This window comes from Lepidochelys kempii, chromosome 8 (genome assembly GCF_965140265.1).
Source record: "Lepidochelys kempii isolate rLepKem1 chromosome 8, rLepKem1.hap2, whole genome shotgun sequence".
Taxonomy (NCBI): Eukaryota; Metazoa; Chordata; order Testudines; family Cheloniidae; genus Lepidochelys; species Lepidochelys kempii.
The window spans coordinates 53938379-53958953 of NC_133263.1; the positions used below are offsets into that span (position 1 = coordinate 53938379).

The following is a 20575-nucleotide window of genomic DNA, read 5'->3' on the forward strand; positions in this document are numbered from 1 at the left end:
CTTGGGGTGTGAAGTAAGTCCTTGGTCATGGGTTGGAGCCACTCCTCATTTCCCAGGGAATCAAAGCCACAAAGCATTGTTTAAAGGACTAGTACAGATGTCTGGACTCGGTGAGGGCTGAATTCCTTTCTCATCCTTTAAGTGAAATGTTGCTGCGTTTCAGAGCATGGTCCCTGCCATTCCGGGGGGAAGGCCACTGTGGGATCAGTAATGGAAGGCCTGTCTTTAAATGAACAGTGAGCTTCCCATCTCACTTAAAGACAGACTGGTCTCCTCAAGCCAGAGCTGTGCTTCCTTCGCTCCAAGGGCAGCTCCTGCACTATCACTGCTGCTTTCTAGCACATTTTTCAATTAAAAATTCCATGGGGAAAAAACTGATTCTGAATTGCTGCCCTGTTCAAAATGTTCACATTAACTCCTGTGATGGGCTAAGAATCTGGAGGTGCAGCTGCCTGAAGAATCACATGAGCTCTGAACTCTCCTTCTGCCACATTCTCTGTTACAAGCTCAACCTACCAGCTCTCCCTTTTTCCTTCTCTCTTTCATTTTTCTTTCAATCTTTCCCTGACTCTTTCACCCCACTCTTCTCCCAGTCTGGTTTCTTCTTTCCTTCTCTTTTTGATTGCTTTTTCTCTCCCCTTCTCTCTGTCTCCTTCAACCTGTTCATCTTGTTTCTCCCCACCTCCAATTTCCTTAATTTTCTCTCCCCATCAAGACTTCTCCATCCTTACAAGGGGAGAAGAGTGTCCCTGCTGCCCCGCAAAATTAAATCTTCTTCAGTCCTGGCAGTATAAAGAGGTCCTGATATTCCCCCCTAACCTTACAGAGGCAACTACGTGGACCATGAGAAAAACAAGATGGAGGTGAAGTGTCGTGAGTGGAAGCGCCATGAATTTCACTACGACAACATCATTTGGGCTTTGCTTACGCTCTTCACTGTCTCCACTGGAGAGGGGTGGCCACAGTGAGTATTGTGCTTGGTCCTGTCTGCTTGCAGGTGTCCGTGGGCACAGGATTCATGAAGAAACTTCACATTCCCCTTTTGAAGAGCTGTTTAAATGGTAGGGATAGTAACTGGGTTTCTCCAGTTGGGAAAGGGGTAGAAGGCACTGAGAGAAGAGTTGGGGGGAAGGAGATAGGTCAAGAAATTATATCAGTATGTGAGAACTCTCACCAGTTAATGGGTATAGGAGCCTGGCGGAACCAGCTCTCTTCTTGGGAGGCGAATGCTGGGATAGTCCACTACCCTGAGTAGGCCTGAGGGGAATTTGAGACCAGTCAATCTCCCAGCATAAGTCAAAGGGGAACTCTGTGGGCTAGTCCACTCACCGTGTTGGCTGAACTCGGACAATCTCCTTCCATGTGTGTGAACAAGGGAGTGCTCTGGGATACCCCTTTTTTATGAGGGATGTATGTTTAACTCTGGCAAAGCCCACCAGCCAGGGTAGACAATGGGAAGAGCTCTGGGACTCTTGTAATGTAGGAGAGGGGAATATCTTGTCATGAAACAGGTAACCAGAATTGTCAGAATGTGTCCATGACTGAGCAGGTGAGGTAGAAGGTTTGCTTTATCACCATAACCAGTTTGCACAGTGGGGACAGATGGAGATGAATATTAAAGGTGGTACCATTGGGTACATGATGTTCTCCTAGTCAAGTACACTGTGGAGAGGCATCCAGAATGGACCAGCCATTGGCATCTGTGAGACCCTTTGTGCCTTTCTTTTTCCGTGTACATCCAGGGTGCTGCAGCATTCAGTGGATGTGACTGAGGAGGACCGGGGGCCCAGCCGCAGTAACCGCATGGAGATGTCCATTTTTTACGTGGTGTATTTTGTGGTCTTCCCTTTCTTCTTTGTCAACATCTTTGTGGCTCTCATCATCATCACTTTCCAGGAGCAAGGAGACAAAATGATGGAGGAGTGCAGTCTGGAGAAGAATGAGGTAACACATTAAAACAGGAGAGCAGAGGGCAGGATGAATTTATTTTTCATGTACTGTGGCAACAGACAGCTTCAGCTATAGACCATAGAGTGGTGGAGCTGAGGGCTAAGGCATGTGATGTGAAAGTCTGGATGGAATCCAGTAAAGTTCTCTTCAGCCTAGACTCCAGCTTATGTGACATCTGCCTTCCCTTTGCATTTACTTCTGGAACATAGGATGTTTTAATCACACCTGAGTCATTCTCACTAATTACATTTTTGTCCTGACCGTGCAGCCAACAATAGTTCACCAGGCTTCCCAGCTATTTGAAAAGGAGACTATTGTTATAAAGGAAACCCATCTGTGGCTGCTGTGAATCACCCCTATTGGCACTCAAATGGGAGAGCTAGGGAGCCATGTTCCCTCCCCCACCTGCTTCCTTGCCAGAGAGGCTTTGCCCTAGACTGGAAGAGGAAAATTATTTTCCTCATCTTCATTTTATCCTGCATTATTGGTCCATGTAGCCCAGTATCCTGTCTTCCGACAATGGCCAATGCCAGGTGTTTCAAAGGGAATAAACAGAACAGGGCAACTATCAAGTGATCCATCCCCTGTCATCCAGTCTCACCATCTGGCAGTCAGAGGCTTAAGGACAGCCAGAGCATGGGGTTGCATCCCTGACCATCTTGGCTAATAGCCATTGATGGACCTATCCTCCATGAACTTACCTAGTTCTTTTTTGAACCTTGTTATACTTTTGGCCTTCACAGCATCCCTGGGCAAAGAGTTCCACAGATTGACTGCATTGTGTGAAGAAGTACTTCCTTTTGTTTATTTTAAACCAGCTGCCTATTAATTTCATTGGGTGACCTCCTGGTTCTTGTGTTATATGGAGGGGTAAATAACACTTCCCTATTCACTTTCTCCACACCAGTCATGATTTTATAGACCTCTATCATATCCCCCCTTAGTCTTCTCTTTTCCAAGATGAACAGTCCAGTCTTTTTAATCTCTCCTCACATGGAAGCGGTTCCATCCCCCTAAACACTTTTGTGGTCCTTTTCTGTACCTTTTCCAATTCTAATATATCTATTTTGAAATGAGGCAACCAGAACTGTACCGCAGTATTCAAGGTGTGGGCGTACATGTAACTGCCTGGATTTCCTGTGCTGTTACTGCCTAAGTGCTCCCAAATAATGGGTGATTTTCAGATGATAATTTGAGGCCATTTCCTGTCCATGTGGCAATAACCATATCCTGGCCTAAAGAAATGCCAAGGTGGAAGGACACATGTGTTCATTATTCCAAGGTATGGCTATTACTGAGTTCACAGGAAAAACCCTAGTCTGACTCTCCTGGAACGTCTAGCGAAGAAACAATTTTGAGACATAATTCAGTTAAGTTTAGTTTTTTACATTCTGTCAGCTGGATAAAATAAGTATTTGGGGCCGCCAGCTTTGGTGTGATCATGTGGTTTGTAGGGAGTGTGTGCATGTGGAGGGCAGTATAGGACACGGGGATCTGTATAGGAGACAGTTTCTGAAAATAACTGTCACGTAACAGCTCAGTAAGTGTACAGGGTCCCCATGCTCTGATTGACTAAGTTTATTCCAGCTGAGCCTAAACCACAGTAGTAATGTCATTAACTCATGCCATTATTTTATGCTGAATGTGAATGGAGAGAAACTGCTTACAGTGCAGTCACGGGAAAATCCTGCCTTGTTTCACTACATCACAGGGCATAAATTTTGCTGCAGATTATAGTGACCTTCTGCTTCTTGGGACAGATCCTTGACCCATGTTCAGCTTGATTAGCTCAGCTGGGTGCTGGGGAACTCATCATCCCCCAAGATCTCCGAATGGCGGAAGAGTTTCTGTAGGGCTGCATCTCCAGCATAATGATCAGAGTAGCCTCCATGGCCACGGGCAACCCACCTACCTCCAGGGGAGGAAGGACCTGAGGATTCTGATAGCAACAGATACTCTGCCCAATTTCTCCCCAGCTCATCTACCCCGGCTGTCAACACACTTCTGTGTAATGACATGCAGTAAACCCCCAGGGACTTGGGATTCACGCAGCTCAGGAGGACAATATTCACTCTCGTCCATTCGCCTGTAGCAGAGAACTAGTAACAGGACATCATGGGTAGTGGGAGGAAAGATGAGAAGCTGAGTGCAAGCTGACAGACTTTGTTTTGTTCCAGAGGGCGTGCATTGACTTTGCCATTAGTGCCAAACCTCTCACACGCTACATGCCTCAAAACCGACACACCTTCCAGTACCGCGTCTGGCACTTTGTGGTCTCCCCATCCTTTGAGTACACCATCATGGCCATGATAGCGCTGAATACCGTGGTGCTGATGATGAAGGTGAGCTGACCGGGTAGACCAGAGACCCAGGATGACATGCCTCTGTGTAGGGAATTGGAGAGGAGGTGAAACAGCCAGGGAGGGATTTAGAAAGTATGTTTTTTGTTTTAAGAAGATGCTGGGGTCTTGGCACCCAGGTCCCATATCATATCATGTCTGTTAGTATAGTTGACTAGGGAAGCTGATGTGGTCACAGCCTTGGCTCTTACACTGGTGTCTTTATTACTGAAGCAAATATTTCCAGTTTGCACTCAATCCATTGAGCACAGTCCTTGCTGTGAAATGTGGAAGGCAATTAATCCCGAAGACACACAAGGACAGATTTTCAAAGGGACTTCACCCCAGCCTCTGAAATGGCACCTGCATTTTTCACACACACGTTAGGAATCTGACTAAATGATTTGCTTGCCCAAATGAGGTTCTTCCACCCAAGGATTTTTTTTTGTCTTCCTTGTGCAGACACTTGCATGTTCTACATTGAAGTGCCAACTTCCATCTCCTCAAATCTTGAGGAGGATGGCTAATACTCTCCTGTTTTAATATGGCCTATCTCTGTTGTTGGTGTCCCCATAGCCTGTAGGAAATTCTTTCAAGAGCACAAACGCACACTTGAAAGTTCAGTACACCCTTACGATGTGAACAGTGTAGGTAACAAACAGTGATGCTGCAACAACAATTGCCCTCAACAGAAGGACCTCATGAATTAGTGGGGCACTGGCGATTGTAATGTGATCTGGGCTGATTCTGTGATAAACACGTAGCAGTGGTTGCCCCCTGGGAGACCCTTCTTCCCGTCAGCTCCATCCTCTTCCCTTAGCAGAAACAAAGCGGAAGGGCAGAATGAGGATTACTGGATATGTAGCTGGTTTAAAAAAAAGGGTGGGGGGCTTGTCACTAGCCAGTCAATAGTTAAACACCTGGGATAAATCTCAGGGGCTTGGGCAAAGCCTAATCCTACCATGGAACTAAAGGTTCATTGTAATACCCAATTTTGGTAGCTGACTGTAGATGGTTCTGACTCTCTCTCTTTCTGGCAGTACTATTCCGCGCCCTACACATATGAGTTGGCTCTTAAGTACCTGAACATCGCATTTACCATGGTGTTCTCATTGGAGTGCGTCCTGAAGATCATAGCTTTTGGCTTCCTGGTAAGTGATTTGGTACTAGTACTCCATACCAGCTTTGGGTACTCAGTTCAACTGGCAGTGGTAGTGGACTTTGGCTTCCTAGTGTGTAGCTAATACTCTCTTCTTTTGGCATTAGTAATGGGATGTAGCTTCCTGGGATGTAACTGGTATTTAGTTCTGGCATCTTCTTGAGAGCTGTACTTATTCTGGGTGTTGGAGTCTTGTTAAGCACCATGACACTGGATGTCTACCTGCTTTCTTGGTCAGTCCAGAGCTTTCCAGATTCCTAGCCCAACATCTGGAGCTTTCCAGATTCCTGAGTCAATATTTTAGAGTGAAATATCTGGGGTTTTCATTTAATCTGAGCAACTGAGTGTCACCCCCACTGCTGAACCCAAATGGCGACGTTACTTTTAATGGACTTTTATATTTGGTGTGAATTTACTGCTGGTGACAGCTTTCAGATTGTCACCCCTCCCCACCTGGGCAATTCAGTGTCTAGACCTATTCAGCCTTTGTCCTTTTTGCTGATGCTGCTAACCAGGGTGCCAGTTTATTACCAGTTGTGTTGGCAGCTGATATTACATTGACGCCTGAGCACTAGGAACTGGATTGAGTACACTAATTCCTTTCAACCAGGCCATGAAATACCCATTCATTGATAATGGTTTATACCAGATTGGAACTGGTAATATAGTGGTGAAAGGCTTCATATTTAATTATCATTCCCTTGAGTCTCAGCCACTCCTCACTAATTATCTCATTTTTCAGCCCAAGGAATCTGTTGTTTGTGAACATAACACTTTTTCTTGTCTTCAGCTACCCTTAGGAAAAGCTGATTCTGTTTTTTCTTTATTTCTTTTTCCTTTTGTTTCTCACCTGTCCTGCTGGATGACATCTGTTGCTCTCCACTATGGCAGTCCAGCATATGGCACACTTACATTAAACTATTACTGTCAGATTGCAAGATGCAAGGGGCAGTGACTTTTTTGTTGCAAGCTGACGAGGGGCCATGTACACCTATTGCACTTGATAAATAATAATTAATAGTGAATAACCAACCTCCGTGTACAGCCCTCCGTGACATGGAGACAGAATATTGAGCCAGTCAATGGACAGTTTTGTGAGGGCAAAGAGCCCTCCTCTATCCCAGCAGCATGTGTGCTTGGGGTGCACAGCACACCAGCAACCCTTTTCTGAATCATAGATCTATCTCTCTGGGAGGCAGCATGGTCTAGTGTTTAGAGCAAAGGACTGGGAATCAAAAGACCTGGATTCTGTTTCCGGCTGCATGTCTGACTTCCTGGGCTCTCTCTCTCTCTCTGTCTCACTTTCTCTATCTATCAGATGGGAACAATGATACTTACACACCTTTTAAAAGCACTTTGATTTCCTCAAATGGAAGGTGCTATGTAAAGGCAAAGTGTTATTGGTAGGCTGGTTCCTGAAATTCTTATTCAGGCGAAACTTCCATTGACTTCAGAAGTTGTAGATAGCCATTTAGGCACCTGACTGTATTAAATATTCATAGATAGATACTCCGCTGCATAGTTTAAATAGACAACTGTGTCTCTGGGCTCACCCACTTGTGATTGTGCCTTCAGGAAGGACTGCAGTAGTTTCTCTGTTCTTATATTCCCCTTTTGACAATGCAAGAGAATTCTGTATGTTCTTTTAGCAGTTTGGCCTATTCAGTGCAAGAGTTACCTTATAGAAAATCTGCCTCACCATAGATATGTTCTGGGCTACAACCCCCTCAGACACAAGACAGTATTCCAGAGGCTGGTTTCACAGAAAGAAGACAATATCTGTGGTGGTGGTGGTGATGTGTGAAGACTTGGCATGTGTTTCAGCGTTGCCTGAATCTGACATCATTGTGCTCCCCATCCACATGTTTTTGATCTCTTTGCAGAATTATTTCCGGGACACCTGGAACATCTTTGACTTCATCACTGTGATTGGCAGCATCACAGAAATCATCTTGACAGACACCAAGGTGAATATTCTGACCTTGGACATTTGTGCCAGCGATGGAAGGCTGGAGGGGGGTGCCTTGCTCCTTGCCTCTCCTTGGGGGTGTAGATAGATGTAGTGATTTTTGCCTTCTTCTGATTGTTTGATCTTCTCACAGCTGGTGAACACCAGCAGCTTCAACATGAGCTTCTTGAAGCTGTTCCGGGCAGCTCGCCTCATCAAACTACTCCGCCAGGGCTACACCATCCGTATCCTGTTGTGGACCTTTGTGCAGTCCTTCAAGGTAAAGGACACATCAGTGTCCCCTGTCGGGGGCAAGTGTGGTGGTGGAACAGTTACTCAACTTGGGTCATTCTTAGAATCATAGAACTGTAAGACTGAGAGGGACCTCGAGAGGCCATCTACTCCAGTCCCCTGCACTCTTGGCAGGACTAACTATTATTCTTATGATCTTATGAGCTGTTGGAGTTCAGGAAGAACCAGAAAATTTTGGATCAGCATCCAAAGTGTGGAGAGTTTATATGAACCAACCCTCTGAACTTTATAAAATTAACCCACCTCTAATTCTAAATGCAGGAGGGAGAAACAGTAAAACCTTCCTTGCAAAAAATGGAGGGGAGGGGACTGCACCATTCCAGAGGGTCCTTGGAGGTCTTTTTGAATGTGCTCATTTGCATAGCAGTACGCAGCATGCTTTGCCAGCTGTTTGACAGTAGCGCTGTTGGGTGTTATACTTTTGCATAGGCTAAATTCTTTGTCTGTATTTTGTAAACCACAATTATGTGGCATTTTAATTTCTAGTCCCTCTATTTGTTTTGGAATTCAACAGTCAGGAAGATGTTGCACCACTCCAGCAAGGAGTGTGATTCTGATTGGTTCTTTGCAACTAATTGCAATAGGCAATAGCAGGGTTAGCACAGGTCACAAGCTATTGCATTTTACTAATATTCTGAAGCCTCTACTGTAGTAAACCAGACTATTGTGTATTTCCCTTTCAGGCCCTCCCATATGTCTGTCTCTTGATCGCTATGCTTTTCTTCATATATGCAATCATTGGGATGCAGGTAAGCAAAGGCGTCCAGGTGTGCGTATCCTCCTACAAGGCTTCTTCTCCTGGGGCAGACAGAGTAAAGAGTGGTCCACTCTGTCACCCACTTTAGTATTATCCAGTCTAGCATCTGCTTATTGTGTTGGAGTCTGTTGACCAGGTCAGGTGCTGAAGAGGTTTGAAGGCTTGCGCAGTAGGAGCTATAGTGTTTAATACACCCACAGGTTGCAGTGTGTGTCCCCCAGAATCCTCTGAGTTGTACATCTCCAGACTGCCTTCTCCAGGGAGTATGTCACCGTGACTCCAGTGGTGTAGTTCACATGGATGGAACCCTTCCTGTTGATTACATCATCAGAGATCTCTCATATTATGCTCAAGTGGGCAATCCACATGGACAGCTCAGTTTACCTCTTTCTTTCCAAGCAGAACTCTTTAGTTCCTAAAACCTTAGAAATGACTCAGGACCCACCAATGTCTGGCCCCAACCTGCCGAATCCGGTTCACAACTAACATCGTGTCTGACAGGGTCCTTGCGAGAGCCTTTGGTGATTTGGTTCCTCTCGCTAATCTCTGTTGCCCAACATCCTTGTATGGGTTTGGGAAGGCCTCGTGTTGCAGAAACCAGGGCTAGGACCTGATCCTTCAGTTGAAGTCAGTGGGAATTGAGGGTACTCAGCGCTTTGCAGAACACAGGCTTTTAGGCCGCAGTCCAGCAAAGCTCATAAGCACAGGAGTAGCCCCACTGTAGTCAATGGGGTTGTTCGTGCGTTTAAAGTTAAGCAGATGCTTATGTGGTTTGCAGGATTGATCTTGTGGTTTGAAGGCTGTCCAAGACCCACACTTGATGTCTGGGAAGGCAGCTTTGGCTGTTAATACTCAGGGCTTTGTTCCACGGTGATTGAGGCATCGTGACAAGTAAAACTGCCTGATGTTCACAGCTGGGAAGCGCTTTGGCTAGCGGGGGAAGGGGAGGTCATTGCTAGGGCTGTCATTGCCACCTGCTCTGGATAGAGAATCTGGTTTCCTTTGTTTGAGAGGAAATTTAGTTGTTTAGTGGGTTTCCCCAAAAAAATTTGACTGACTGTGCTCTATTGGTCTATTTTTGGCCGCTTTCCCCTGCCTCCCCACCCCCCCATCCAGGCTTTCTCAGCCCCTCACAAGTGCCATCAGATTTAATCCCCCTTGTGGTGCGATAGTATTTGATTTGTTTTAACACCTTTGTGAACAAATTCCCCAAGCAGTGCTGAGTGGGCGGTGTTTGAGCAAAATAGCTGGAGGCAGAAAATATTCTACAATTACACGTTCCAAAACCCTTTGTGGGAAAAATAGTCAGCAGTTAGTGTATTTTTAGGTATGCTGAAAGTAGAATAGATACGTAATGATACTAACAAAATACTTTTCCTCTTCAAAGTACTTTCCAGACACAAACTTATTCAGCCCTACCACACCTCAGGATTGTAGGTCACTACTATTATCCCCATCGTACAGATGGGAAACTGAGGCATGAGTTAAGTGTCACTGTCAGAGTCAGATTTAGAATTTAGCTGGCTCCAGTTCTGTGTTCAGACCGTGCCTCTTTCTCAAGATGCATGTACTCAAAGCTCACTGAAACACACACAAGATGCAGCAACCATCATATCTAGATTTCTTTTGTCTTTGATACTTATGCAGCCCCAATTGACATAATATCTGAGCGCTTCACAGTCTTTCATGTATTGAGGTGTACCAGAAATGTCTGCACATACAGTACAGACCTGTTTATGCACAAATCCGCTTAACGCGCTGTAGCACCATGCCTCCCAGTGCTGCCTATTTAACACGCGAGACTCGTTAACACGTAGTACAGGAACTTGCTATATAGTGCTACAGATTTGCTCACTAACTCACTGACATAGAAATCAACAGGAAGTGTGGAGCGGAAACGTATTGTAAGTCTTTACTGATATTGGTAAAGACGTATCACGCACGCTTAGTCACTGTCACACAAGAGAGAGATATAATATATAGTAGCTATATAGTAATATATATATACTACATTAGAAAATGTTAACCATAGGCCTAATATAATGGCAGAGGGCAAGCGTCGGCGTTCCTACACTGCAGAAGAAAAGCTAGCTGCAATAGATCGAGTAAATAGCGGAGAAACCCAGGCCAAAGCCCCAAAAGATATGGGGCTTGCCAAATCTGATCTCCGAGGCTGGCTAAAAATGAATCTAAACTGAACGGCTTTGTACAAAATATCGATTCTGCCGCAGGGCTTAAGCGAAAACCTGTGCGCTAGTCAGCCAAGCCCACAGCGGGCAAAGCCATGCGCACGGGGTTTGCTCAGGAAAGGCTGAAAGGAACGCCGCTCAGTGGGCCAATTCTTCAAGCCCAAGCGGCAAAATTTGGAAATTTAACGGGGGATGAATCATTCCAAGCCAGCAAGGGGTTTATAGGTCGTTTTAAAAAGCGTCACGGCATAGCGCAGGTATCGGTTTCTGGAGAAAGCCGATCAGCCGATGAATCGGTCGCGAATGCGTTTCATCTGCGGCGGATGACAGACTTCATAAGAAAGAAAAAAAATGCGAGCCAGAAAGAGCAGAAAATAACCGTGTTTTTTTCTAAGTGAATCATAGACATTTTTTCCAGCATGGCTCTCTTAACCCATGGTCCGTCAACACGCGATCGTGACGGCTTGACTCCCGACATCTGCGCGTAAACGGGTCTGTACTGTATATTCAATAAGCCGGATTCTCCCGTCATTTATTACTGACGGGTTGGCTTCATGGAGTTGCACCAACATGCTTTGAAAGATGGGAGAATTTAACCCAAGGCGTTACTACCCTTTTACAAAGAGAACCTCTTGATAGCATAGTATGAAAAGCATTTGACGGCTTTCCTGATCTGCTCTTCTGAAGGAGACAGCTGCTGGCCAGATGGATTCCTCACCATCCCCACATATGTGTGTCTGTCTGTGTTAGTGCAGTCCCTCCCCTGGTGATAGCCAGTGTAACTGCTCTCTGACCTGAAGGGTGCACTCCAGCAGAAGGAGCAGCCTTTGTGATGTGTAATCCTTGCTGAGATCAGACCGGCTGTCTGCTCCACGGGCAGGTGGGAGGGAAGGTAACCGATGCCAGTGACTGGCTGCGCAGGTCGGTGCACTTCCTGGCTTGGCAGTTCTTGTGTGTTGAGTTTTCTTTCCTTTTTGCCCTTAGGTTTTTGGGAATATCAAATTAGATGAAGAAAGCCACATTAACCGTCACAACAACTTCCGCAGCTTCCTGGCCTCCCTTATGCTCCTTTTTAGGTACATGTGCATTTTTAATCATTACTAAACATATCAGTTTTCCCCATCTCATCCCTACCTGAGTCATAATACTGAAGGCTTGCCTGGCTGCAGGAGTGTCTGCCACAGCAGATCAGCTGGGGTGCCCCAGCTAGAAAAAGCGGGTGGGGATCACAAGTCCCTTAGCTCCAAACATACAACAATGACTCTTTAGCTTTACACTTGGAGCTGTTAATCTCTCTGTCCTCCTTGGGCTGCTGACGTTCAGGCATTGGATTTCTGACGTGTGGAACTTACTGCTGCAGGATAGAAATGAAACAGCTGTGTCTATGAACAGCATCTGCAGTCATGCCAGTTGGAATTCAAGGGTCCTTTCTCCTCTTGCTTTAGGGCATAAGATGATCACTAGCTGGAGTCAGGAAGCCACCTGCCTCCCACCATGATACAGTGCTGTATAGTTTAGTTTATTATGGGGGTTTTATGCCATCTTCAGAAGCCACTGGCATTGGTTATTGGCAGAGACCATAAGTTCTGAGGTAGCAGATTTTATTTACAAAGGGAGAGTTGTGGTGAATTTCCAAGCATCTCACTCATATGTAGTAAAGTTGTGGAGCAGTGAGGGGCTCTGCTTTGAGCAGCTTTTAATGGTGGGTGTGTTCTGGATGCAGGAGTGCCACGGGTGAGGCGTGGCAGGAGATCATGCTGTCATGCCTGGAAGGCAAAGGCTGTGAGCCAGACACCACGGCAACGTCCGGACAGCATGAGAATGAGCACTGTGGCACAGATCTGGCTTACGTATACTTTGTCTCCTTCATCTTCTTTTGCTCCTTCCTGGTGAGTTTGCCTCCTTCCACTCCATTGATCTCTCAGTTCTGGGGAGGACTCAGCACTGACTGCTCCTAACCGAGGGACATCCCCACCCTACTCTCCCCTCCCCTCCACTACTCCACAATGGGTGGGATTCACTATCAGAGAGACTCGGAGAGATCTCGCCTTCTGCTCTCTGCTCCAGGTTCCATTACCCTGGCGTGACCCCGTGTTGCTAAAGAAGCTAGCACTCTTACCCCAGGGACAGCAAAAAAGGGTTTTATCACTCTGAGTCATGCCTAGCTGGTTTCAGGGACAGTGGTAAGGAGGGGCTGTTCTAACCCAGAGGTCTGTCCCTTTCATCACGAATACAACTCAGCAAGATTTTGCCCTGCAGCTAATTTAAGATTTCAAATGATCTGCCCTGTGACTGCCCGTATGGAGAGCAGGCCCACCTGCTGTCTGGGTCAAGTCGATGTGTGTGATCTGTATCTGCCTTCTGTCCCTATTTTACCATTGAACAAGGAAGTTGTGGTTGCAAAAGAGAATGTATGCTCTCTGGGGCAGGAATCTGGGGGGAGTTACAGTTGTCCCCCCACCAGCGTGTGCACGCGCGCACAGACATTTGAGCCTACTCATGGAGCGGGAAGTGAACTCAATTGTTTTGTGAAAAAGGGGGTGCAGTCAGGAGGGTGCATGGGAAAGGCACCATTCGCGCTTGCACTGAATCAGTTGACACTCAGCCTGTGGCTCTTGGCATCCCTACATGTAGCTGATCAAAGCAGGTGGTATCAGTCCATGTATCAGAGCTCCACTTACACTGTCTGGTCTCAGTTCACAGTGGCTTCCTGGGATTCCATTCAAAGGTAAAGTAGCTCTCCAGGTCCTCACGGCTGGGAACCACTATGCCTCCAGGGCGACATGAGCTACACTGAAAAAAGGCCATTGTTGTGCCAGATATGGCTATATACTCTCTATCTGGGTATTCTTAACTATAGCACCAGTTACATAATGCAGGTAAATTTCCCCGTACAGCAAAGCCCCTAAGCCAGAAATGCGATGGAGAACCTCAGTTACAGTCAGCTGTCTAACTCTGCCCATCCTTCATAAGGAAGGCAAAGGTGTGGGATAGAGAAACTGCGAGTGAGAGGGACAGACAGAGAGACAAGAGGGGACACTGTATGTAAGGGAATGGAAGTAATAAAAGGTAGAGCCCTGGGCATGAAATGCGGTGATCCAAATGTAATGGTGTAGTATCCTGGTGGTAAAAGGTCATTGCCTCCACCGTGTACCCCTCAGCTAAAGAACGCTGTGGGGTTCGGAAAGCACTGTCGGAAGGCATTAGCTAGATCTCCTCGCTTCTGTGCTCTTTGATCCCTGACTCAGCCAAGTCACTGTTGTGAGGAGAGCCCAGGTGCTGTTCAGATTCTCACTGGTTAGCTAGACACAGCCCAGGAGAGTCATGCTGATGTACTAACCCTTTCTGCCTGCTTGCCTCTTGCCCAGTGTGGTGTGGTTCCTTACTCATGCTCTCGGCTGCCAGAAGGTTAAATGCTGGTGTTTAGGGGACATTCAGACCAGTACAATCCACAGCTCCCAAGCGTAATGGACGCAGGTTGACACGTACTGTGTCAGGGAGGAGTCCTCTGCCTGGTGTAACTGACACACCAAAGGGAGGCTATTTCCATTGTGATACACTATGCACCTAGTCGGATGCTGTGTTTGAAAATATTACTACTGGGCTGTGTGACAATTAAGCATCTGATTCTGTAGCTGCTCCACGCATGCACTTAGGAGTTCTGTGTATGGGGGAACTGCCACAAAACTGCCATGCTCTTTATTTACAGATTCCTTTTTCTTCTGTCTTCTTCCATATATTACTCTCCCATCTTCCCTCCCTCTTTTATGCTCTGTCTCTATCTCTCCATCCCTTTCTCTCTGTCTCTTTCCTTTTCACTTAGATGCTCAATCTGTTTGTGGCTGTCATCATGGACAATTTTGAATACCTGACTCGGGATTCCTCCATCCTGGGGCCTCATCACTTAGATGAGTTTGTCCGGATCTGGGCGGAATATGACAGAGCTGCGTGGTATGTAGCCAACTTCCTCCTCCTTTCCCTGGCCTCTCGAAGCCCCATTTTTGGGAATCCATTTGGCTGTAATACCTGGGACAGTCAGGGAAGGGAAGGGAATCAGAGCTGCTGGAACACGCAGCTGTGAGAGGAAAATACTGGCTGGCTTCCAGGAGGTCCAATGGCACGGAGCCACCATCCTGCTCGTGGGCCGCCTTATAGCCCCCAGGCATCCTGCTCCTTTGATAACTAGCGATGGGCTAAAGTCCAAAGGTTTTGGCTGGTTCTTTTCAGATAAGCATAATACGAACAGTGTTTATCCAAACCTTTGGATGTTCCTGCTGCATCCCTCTCTGTAGCTCCTATGGTAGTCCCCAGCTACCTCCGCACACCGCCACCTTCCAACTGTTGGCTCTGGATCTTCCTCCTTTCCCATTTTCCTCCTGCCAATCAGATTCCCACACCCTCAAGACACTCTGCAAGCAGCTGTCCCTCCTCCAGCCCCCAAATACTTTGTACACCGGAGTGTGCAAAATCGCCATTTAAATCAATGCGTGAGCCCAGCAGAGAGACTGCGAAGGTAGCTGGGCTCCTGCTAATTTAGCTGCTCAGGACCATATTCAGACACTGAGAAAGGGTTGAGATGCTTTGGATGGGGATGAGCCTGAGGACAGGGCTAGATTTAATACAGCCAATGCACTTCATCCTTGTTGAGACAAGAGAAGGCTTTTGAATCCTCTAATGATTCCTCAGGCAGCTGCTCCAGGATCCCTCTGAAAAGAGAGCTCCCACTTGGGAGAGCAAGTCAATCTAGCCCTGCCACACTGGAGAAGAAGCATTGCATCAGGGTGGTCTCTCACATGGCCATTGGGGTGGAGCCGAAAGTGCTTTAGGGTGACTGCTCCAGACACAACCCCCAGTAGTGCTCCAGGAAGGCTGCTGTCAGCTTGCATGCCTGAGGTCACTGGGAGTGTTTCTGGGGCAGCTTACTGAGGTCTAACCCTCAGCAGCACTGGGAGTGCATCCGGGCTGTTGGTCACAGCATCAGCCCTTATTGGCATTAGGAATACTGTGAGTGCCCCCTCTGGGTGCAGATCTTCACTGGCACTGCGAGTGCCGCAGGGCTCCATCTCCTGTCGGTGTTGGGTCAGCACTTTGGGCAGCCTCTCTGAAACCACATACACTCGGTGCTGCATCGGCTTCAGGCACGAGATGATGTCAGCTCCGGAGCCCTGCTCCACTTGGAATCTCACCATTTGGAATCAATCTACCCTCACGCCTTTGCAACCTGATTTTTTGCTTCCTGAGAGCTAACCCAGGCAGTGATTGTTCCTAACAGTACCTGTCCTTAGCGTGATCCACTTCAGCACCTTTTCCAACCTGACTCAAGTGAGTGGATGCCATCTCCCCAGGACTGCTTCTCATCAGCAGCATCCCACGCTGTGAAAGCATCCCCAAGGCTGGAGTAGGCAGGGCTGTCCTCTTATCAGATGCACATGCATCATACAGTTCTGAGACTTCAGTGCGTGGTGCCGTAGAGCAGAGAAGCTATGGTCATGTACACTCGGGAGGTCCAAGCAGCGCAAAGCAGGCTCATTCTCTCCTCAGAAGTTTAGGAAGGGTGACGTTTTGATACCAGCAATTCGTAGTGCCCTTTGCCCTGGGACCTGGGTGCTACCGTGGGTTCTTCAGTCCAGTCAAAGAAAGAACCTGCTGTCAGGCCCTGTGGATGGCATTTTCCAAATGTAGTACAGTGCCCGCTCTCACCCAAGTCTCACAAAGCAAGAGAGCCCATGCTGTTTTGTCATGGAGTCTAGCCGGTTATTATGGGAAACACCGGGAGGAAACAAGCTGCTCTAGACTAATTTTTAAATTGGTGGCAGCTCTAATCCCCGTCGCTGAGTGGGGAAGGGTCACTAGATGTGAGCGGGTCCTGTCACCTGAATGGAGCTGCGGGTCTAAGTGTTGAGAAGGGGATAGATAGATAAATAAATGAATGTCATCAGAGGCCCCCAGCTACATTAAATAAAGGGACCCATAGGGATGCCATGTACTCTGTCCAGTTGCCTGCACTCTGTTCTGAATGGTTTTGCCTAGACAAGTTGGGTTATCTCTGGCCAGTGATGGAAAAGTACCTAGGGTATGGGAGAAAAGTGTGGCGGGACCAGAGGAAATAACAGACAAAGCAGCTTCACCCCCTGGCTTTTCTAATAGTGGCTAGAGAGGCTTCAGTGGTCTCTGCCACTGAACAGCTATGTGGCTTTGGGCAAGTCACTTTAACTCTCCATGCCTCAGTTTCCCTATCTGTAAAATGGAGTTAAAATATACTCATCTACTGATTTCATAGAAATATTGTGAGGATTAATTAACTGATTTCTATAATGAACTGACCATGTAGGGCAAATTTTCTGCTGGTATAACTAGGTGCAACTCCATAAAAATGCAAAGATTCCTAGAACCCTAAACAAGTAGTTGTGTACTCATGTACAATCATGTCCTTGGATTTCAGATCACTCTGACCAGTCGTAGGCTTGCGATATGGCATTATTGGGACTTGGGGTATCTGAGCTAGTGCACCTTTAGGGCAAGACTTTCCACGGGGAATCCCCAGTTTGGATGAGAATGAGGGTGCTAACCCCTTTGGAGTGGAGAAGGTGGTAGCTATGCTTATATAGTGGTGATTTTTCACAGCCTTCTCCAGTCTAGGTCTGTTGGAGCCAGAAAGAGAGAGACATGGACCTGAACTGGGTCTCTGACCCCTGGTTAAGCTCTCGTTTCCTCTTCTCCGTTATTTCAGTGTCCTATTAACCCACGTGTGCTTCCTTTACAGCGGCAGGATCCCGTATAAGGATATGTACAAATTAGTACGGGTGATTTCGCCTCCTCTGGGCCTGGGAAAGAACTGCCCCTACAGGGTGGCGTGCAAGGTTTGCCTCCCAGTCCCCAGCCATAACCTGGCAACGGGACGCACCATTAACCCCTCCTTCACCCTCCTCTGCTCCACCACCACTGCGTCTCACAAGGGAACCCTCACGTTGCTTTCCTTCGAGTTTAAAGAGGTCCAACCCCGCCCAGAACCAGCAGCTGTTACCTTAGGGTACAGGGGAGGGGGATCCGTCTTAGAGCCCCATTGATGTGGATTTAGACAAATTTATTCCCTTGCCTTCCTCCCTAAAGCAGAGAACCCTGGAGTTCCCAAAACACTTGTGCAGCATGTGAATGTTGCCTGTGGCACAGAGAAGGCACCTTTAATTCCAAGAATCACAGAGCTGTCCCAATGGGAACTCTTTCCTGTGATGAATGGAGACCAAATGTTGTTTACAACTAGGGGATGTGGATGAGAAGGAATAAAAGCCAGGGGTGCGGGAATGTCACCGGAAAGAGGGAGCGCAAACTAGAAAGGAGAACGAGGCAGGTGACCGAGGCAAAGACCCCATTGATCAATCGCTGGAATCCTGTTCAGAGGTTCGGTCGCTGTGGTAGCTCGCAGGACACTGCAGTTTTCTACCATGGTGCACAGTGGCTATGAAGAGCTGTCACATAATGGTGACAAATGGAGACCACGGCTCTTGGTTTGCCATGATGCAAAAAGATGACAACTCAATGGAGCAGGTGACCCATTGGGACTCCAGCAGCTGGACTCAATGGCTTCTGGTTTATTCTGATCTCCCCCCCCCCCCCCCACAGTCCAAGACATCTGGGCTGTGCCTCTCTTCCAGCAGCAATTCAGACTTGTCCACGAGGGTCTTGGCCACACACTGCCACTGTTTGTGCTAAATTCTCTGCCTCTGGCAGGGCAAACAAAGCAGCCACTCGGCACCCCAGCCAGATCCTTCGCCGTCCCATCTTTCAGGCTCGTTTTGGGGCAGCAGTGAGCAAAATCTTCCTCCCATCTGCCTCCTCTTCCTCAGGAGGTCCAAATTTTTGCATTGGAACAGGACAACCCTCTGAGCCTCCTTCTCCCCATTTATTCTCTCCCAACTTGGCAGAACAGGTCAGGTGGAGCAAGCAGAAGAACCAGAGCTGCTCCTTTTGGGAGGAGACTCTCTTGGGAGTTGCAAAAGGGGTGCTCTGTGCCACAATCGTTCCCAGTCTACAGTCCCTCACTCCACCAGGGAAGGGGGTTCAGAGTTTGGATGGCATGATGTAGCCTCCACCTCCACCCCCATCCCCCCACCATCAGCCCAGGATACTGTCACAAGAGTGTGGGTCAATCATCTTCAGTGCCTGGAACTCAACAAGCTGGATGGTCCTCAATGACCTTGGGGATAGCACAAAAGTCCCCTCAACCCCTTTGGTCCCAAAAGGGAAAATCCCCAGAGGCTTCACCCCTGTGCTCAAGTGGATAATGGACTCACATGGTGAAGAGGCTGCCGTGCTTTCCAACTTTCCTTCTCAAGCGGGGGATCTTAGCTTTTTCAGGGTAGATGTATCCCAGCATTTCCTCATCAGTTACAGAAGCCCCTCCTACCCCACCAAGGGCTGAGCCCCAATGAAGAAAATAGACTCATCTTTGATGTGGTTGAGAATCTTCCTTCCAAAGGGCAAAATGGCTAGAAAACACAAGAGAGGCCAGAAAGCATCCGAGATCCTCATCTTCCTTCACCAGCTCCTTCTCCACACCACGGGAACTGTTTTCTTCCCAACATAGCCCTCTGCCAGAGAAGCAGAGACGTTCTTTCCCTGGGCATGTTTGAAACCATGGGGAATAGGCTAAAGCCAAGAGCAAATCTCTCCTGTCCAGAATTACAAGAAAAGTTGGTGTGTTCCTTTGTCCCTCCTTTGCAAAAGTCATTTGAAAAGAGTGGGAGATTCCTGACAAAAGGCTTGGTTGGTTAGTCCTGAAATTCCACAGGGGCTGAGAAGCTAAAGACTCTGTCTTCATCTTCCTTTCAGCCAATGCAGCAGTGGCCTTCCTGGCAAAGGGCATGATAATTTTTGCTGGAGGTTCTTTCTTCCCAAAATACCCTGCAGACAAGAAGATAGAAGACATGATCAGAAGGGACTTCTAAGCTTCTTCAGCGACCCTAAGAGTCTCACTGACAACCACCCACTTCACAAAAGCCACAATGTCTTGGTGCAACATTCTAAAAAGCATCAGCCTCCTCAGAACTATGACAAAGGGAATTCACTGCTAAAGAAGTTACATTCATAGCAGGTGGATTCATGGGCATTACACTTTTCAAGCCTCAGAGTCTAGTTGACAGGTAGATACAGAAGAGAGTCGCAGTATGAATACTTTGGAGCCCCAGACTCTCCCCCTACCCATCCCTTCTTTAGTCCTTCTCCAACTTCAAGAGATGCTGAGAAGCATTGATCCATCCTGAAGGAGATCTTTCACGTCCCAGAGCTAGGGACAGAACAGCCCGTCTCTCAGCATGAAAACTGCTTGGAACTCTCCCCTCAATTCCTCATAGTCAGATAAAAATCTGGAGGAGTGGGGCTATCTTAGAGCTCTAGAGGCTGGACTGGTCAATGAAGGTGGTGAAATTCAGGATGGAGACACTAACTTCCACTACCTCCATGGTGTCAAGGAACCCAGCATCTTCCATCCATCTTCACCTGCAACTACTGAGTCTTCTGGGCTTATATATAGAGATCACTCAATGGGCAAGAGTGCCCATGAAAGAGCTTCAGGGATTCCTATTGCAGGTCTGGAACCAGTGCTTAATTTGTAATGAAAGAGGGGTTGGGGCTCAAGCAATTAAGTGCTGGGACTCAAGCAATGTTTTGACTTTCATAACTGGCACGGCAAGCCCAGGGGTGCCGGGGCTATGAACTGCCAAGCTGAGAGGTGCTGGGGCTCAGCCCTGGCAAGCCCCAGCACAAATTAAATACTTCCTAGAACTATTCCCAACAAGAGATGCAAAGGAAAGGAGAGGTGCCACCCACAATTGATGAAAACAGGAAGAACACATGATAGTACCATTCTTCCTCCACAATCCACATCCAAAAATTCTGACTACAAACACCAGCCTTTTAGCTTGA

The 20575-nt window shown here is 47.4% G+C and overlaps 1 protein-coding gene across 1 annotated transcript in view; it reads left to right on the plus strand.

The window, feature by feature from the left end:
• The window catches only part of CACNA1E (calcium voltage-gated channel subunit alpha1 E), a 421822-nt gene that overhangs the window by 371598 nt on the left and 29649 nt on the right, over positions 1-20575 (plus strand). The window contains exons 32-42 of the mRNA XM_073356587.1: positions 827-964; positions 1743-1944; positions 4128-4292; positions 5330-5440; positions 7332-7415; positions 7551-7676; positions 8392-8457; positions 11639-11730; positions 12378-12543; positions 14478-14605; positions 17418-17514. Coding sequence (XP_073212688.1) covers positions 827-964; positions 1743-1944; positions 4128-4292; positions 5330-5440; positions 7332-7415; positions 7551-7676; positions 8392-8457; positions 11639-11730; positions 12378-12543; positions 14478-14605; positions 17418-17514 — 1375 coding nt within the window. The remainder of the gene's footprint in view (positions 1-826; positions 965-1742; positions 1945-4127; positions 4293-5329; positions 5441-7331; positions 7416-7550; positions 7677-8391; positions 8458-11638; positions 11731-12377; positions 12544-14477; positions 14606-17417; positions 17515-20575) is intronic.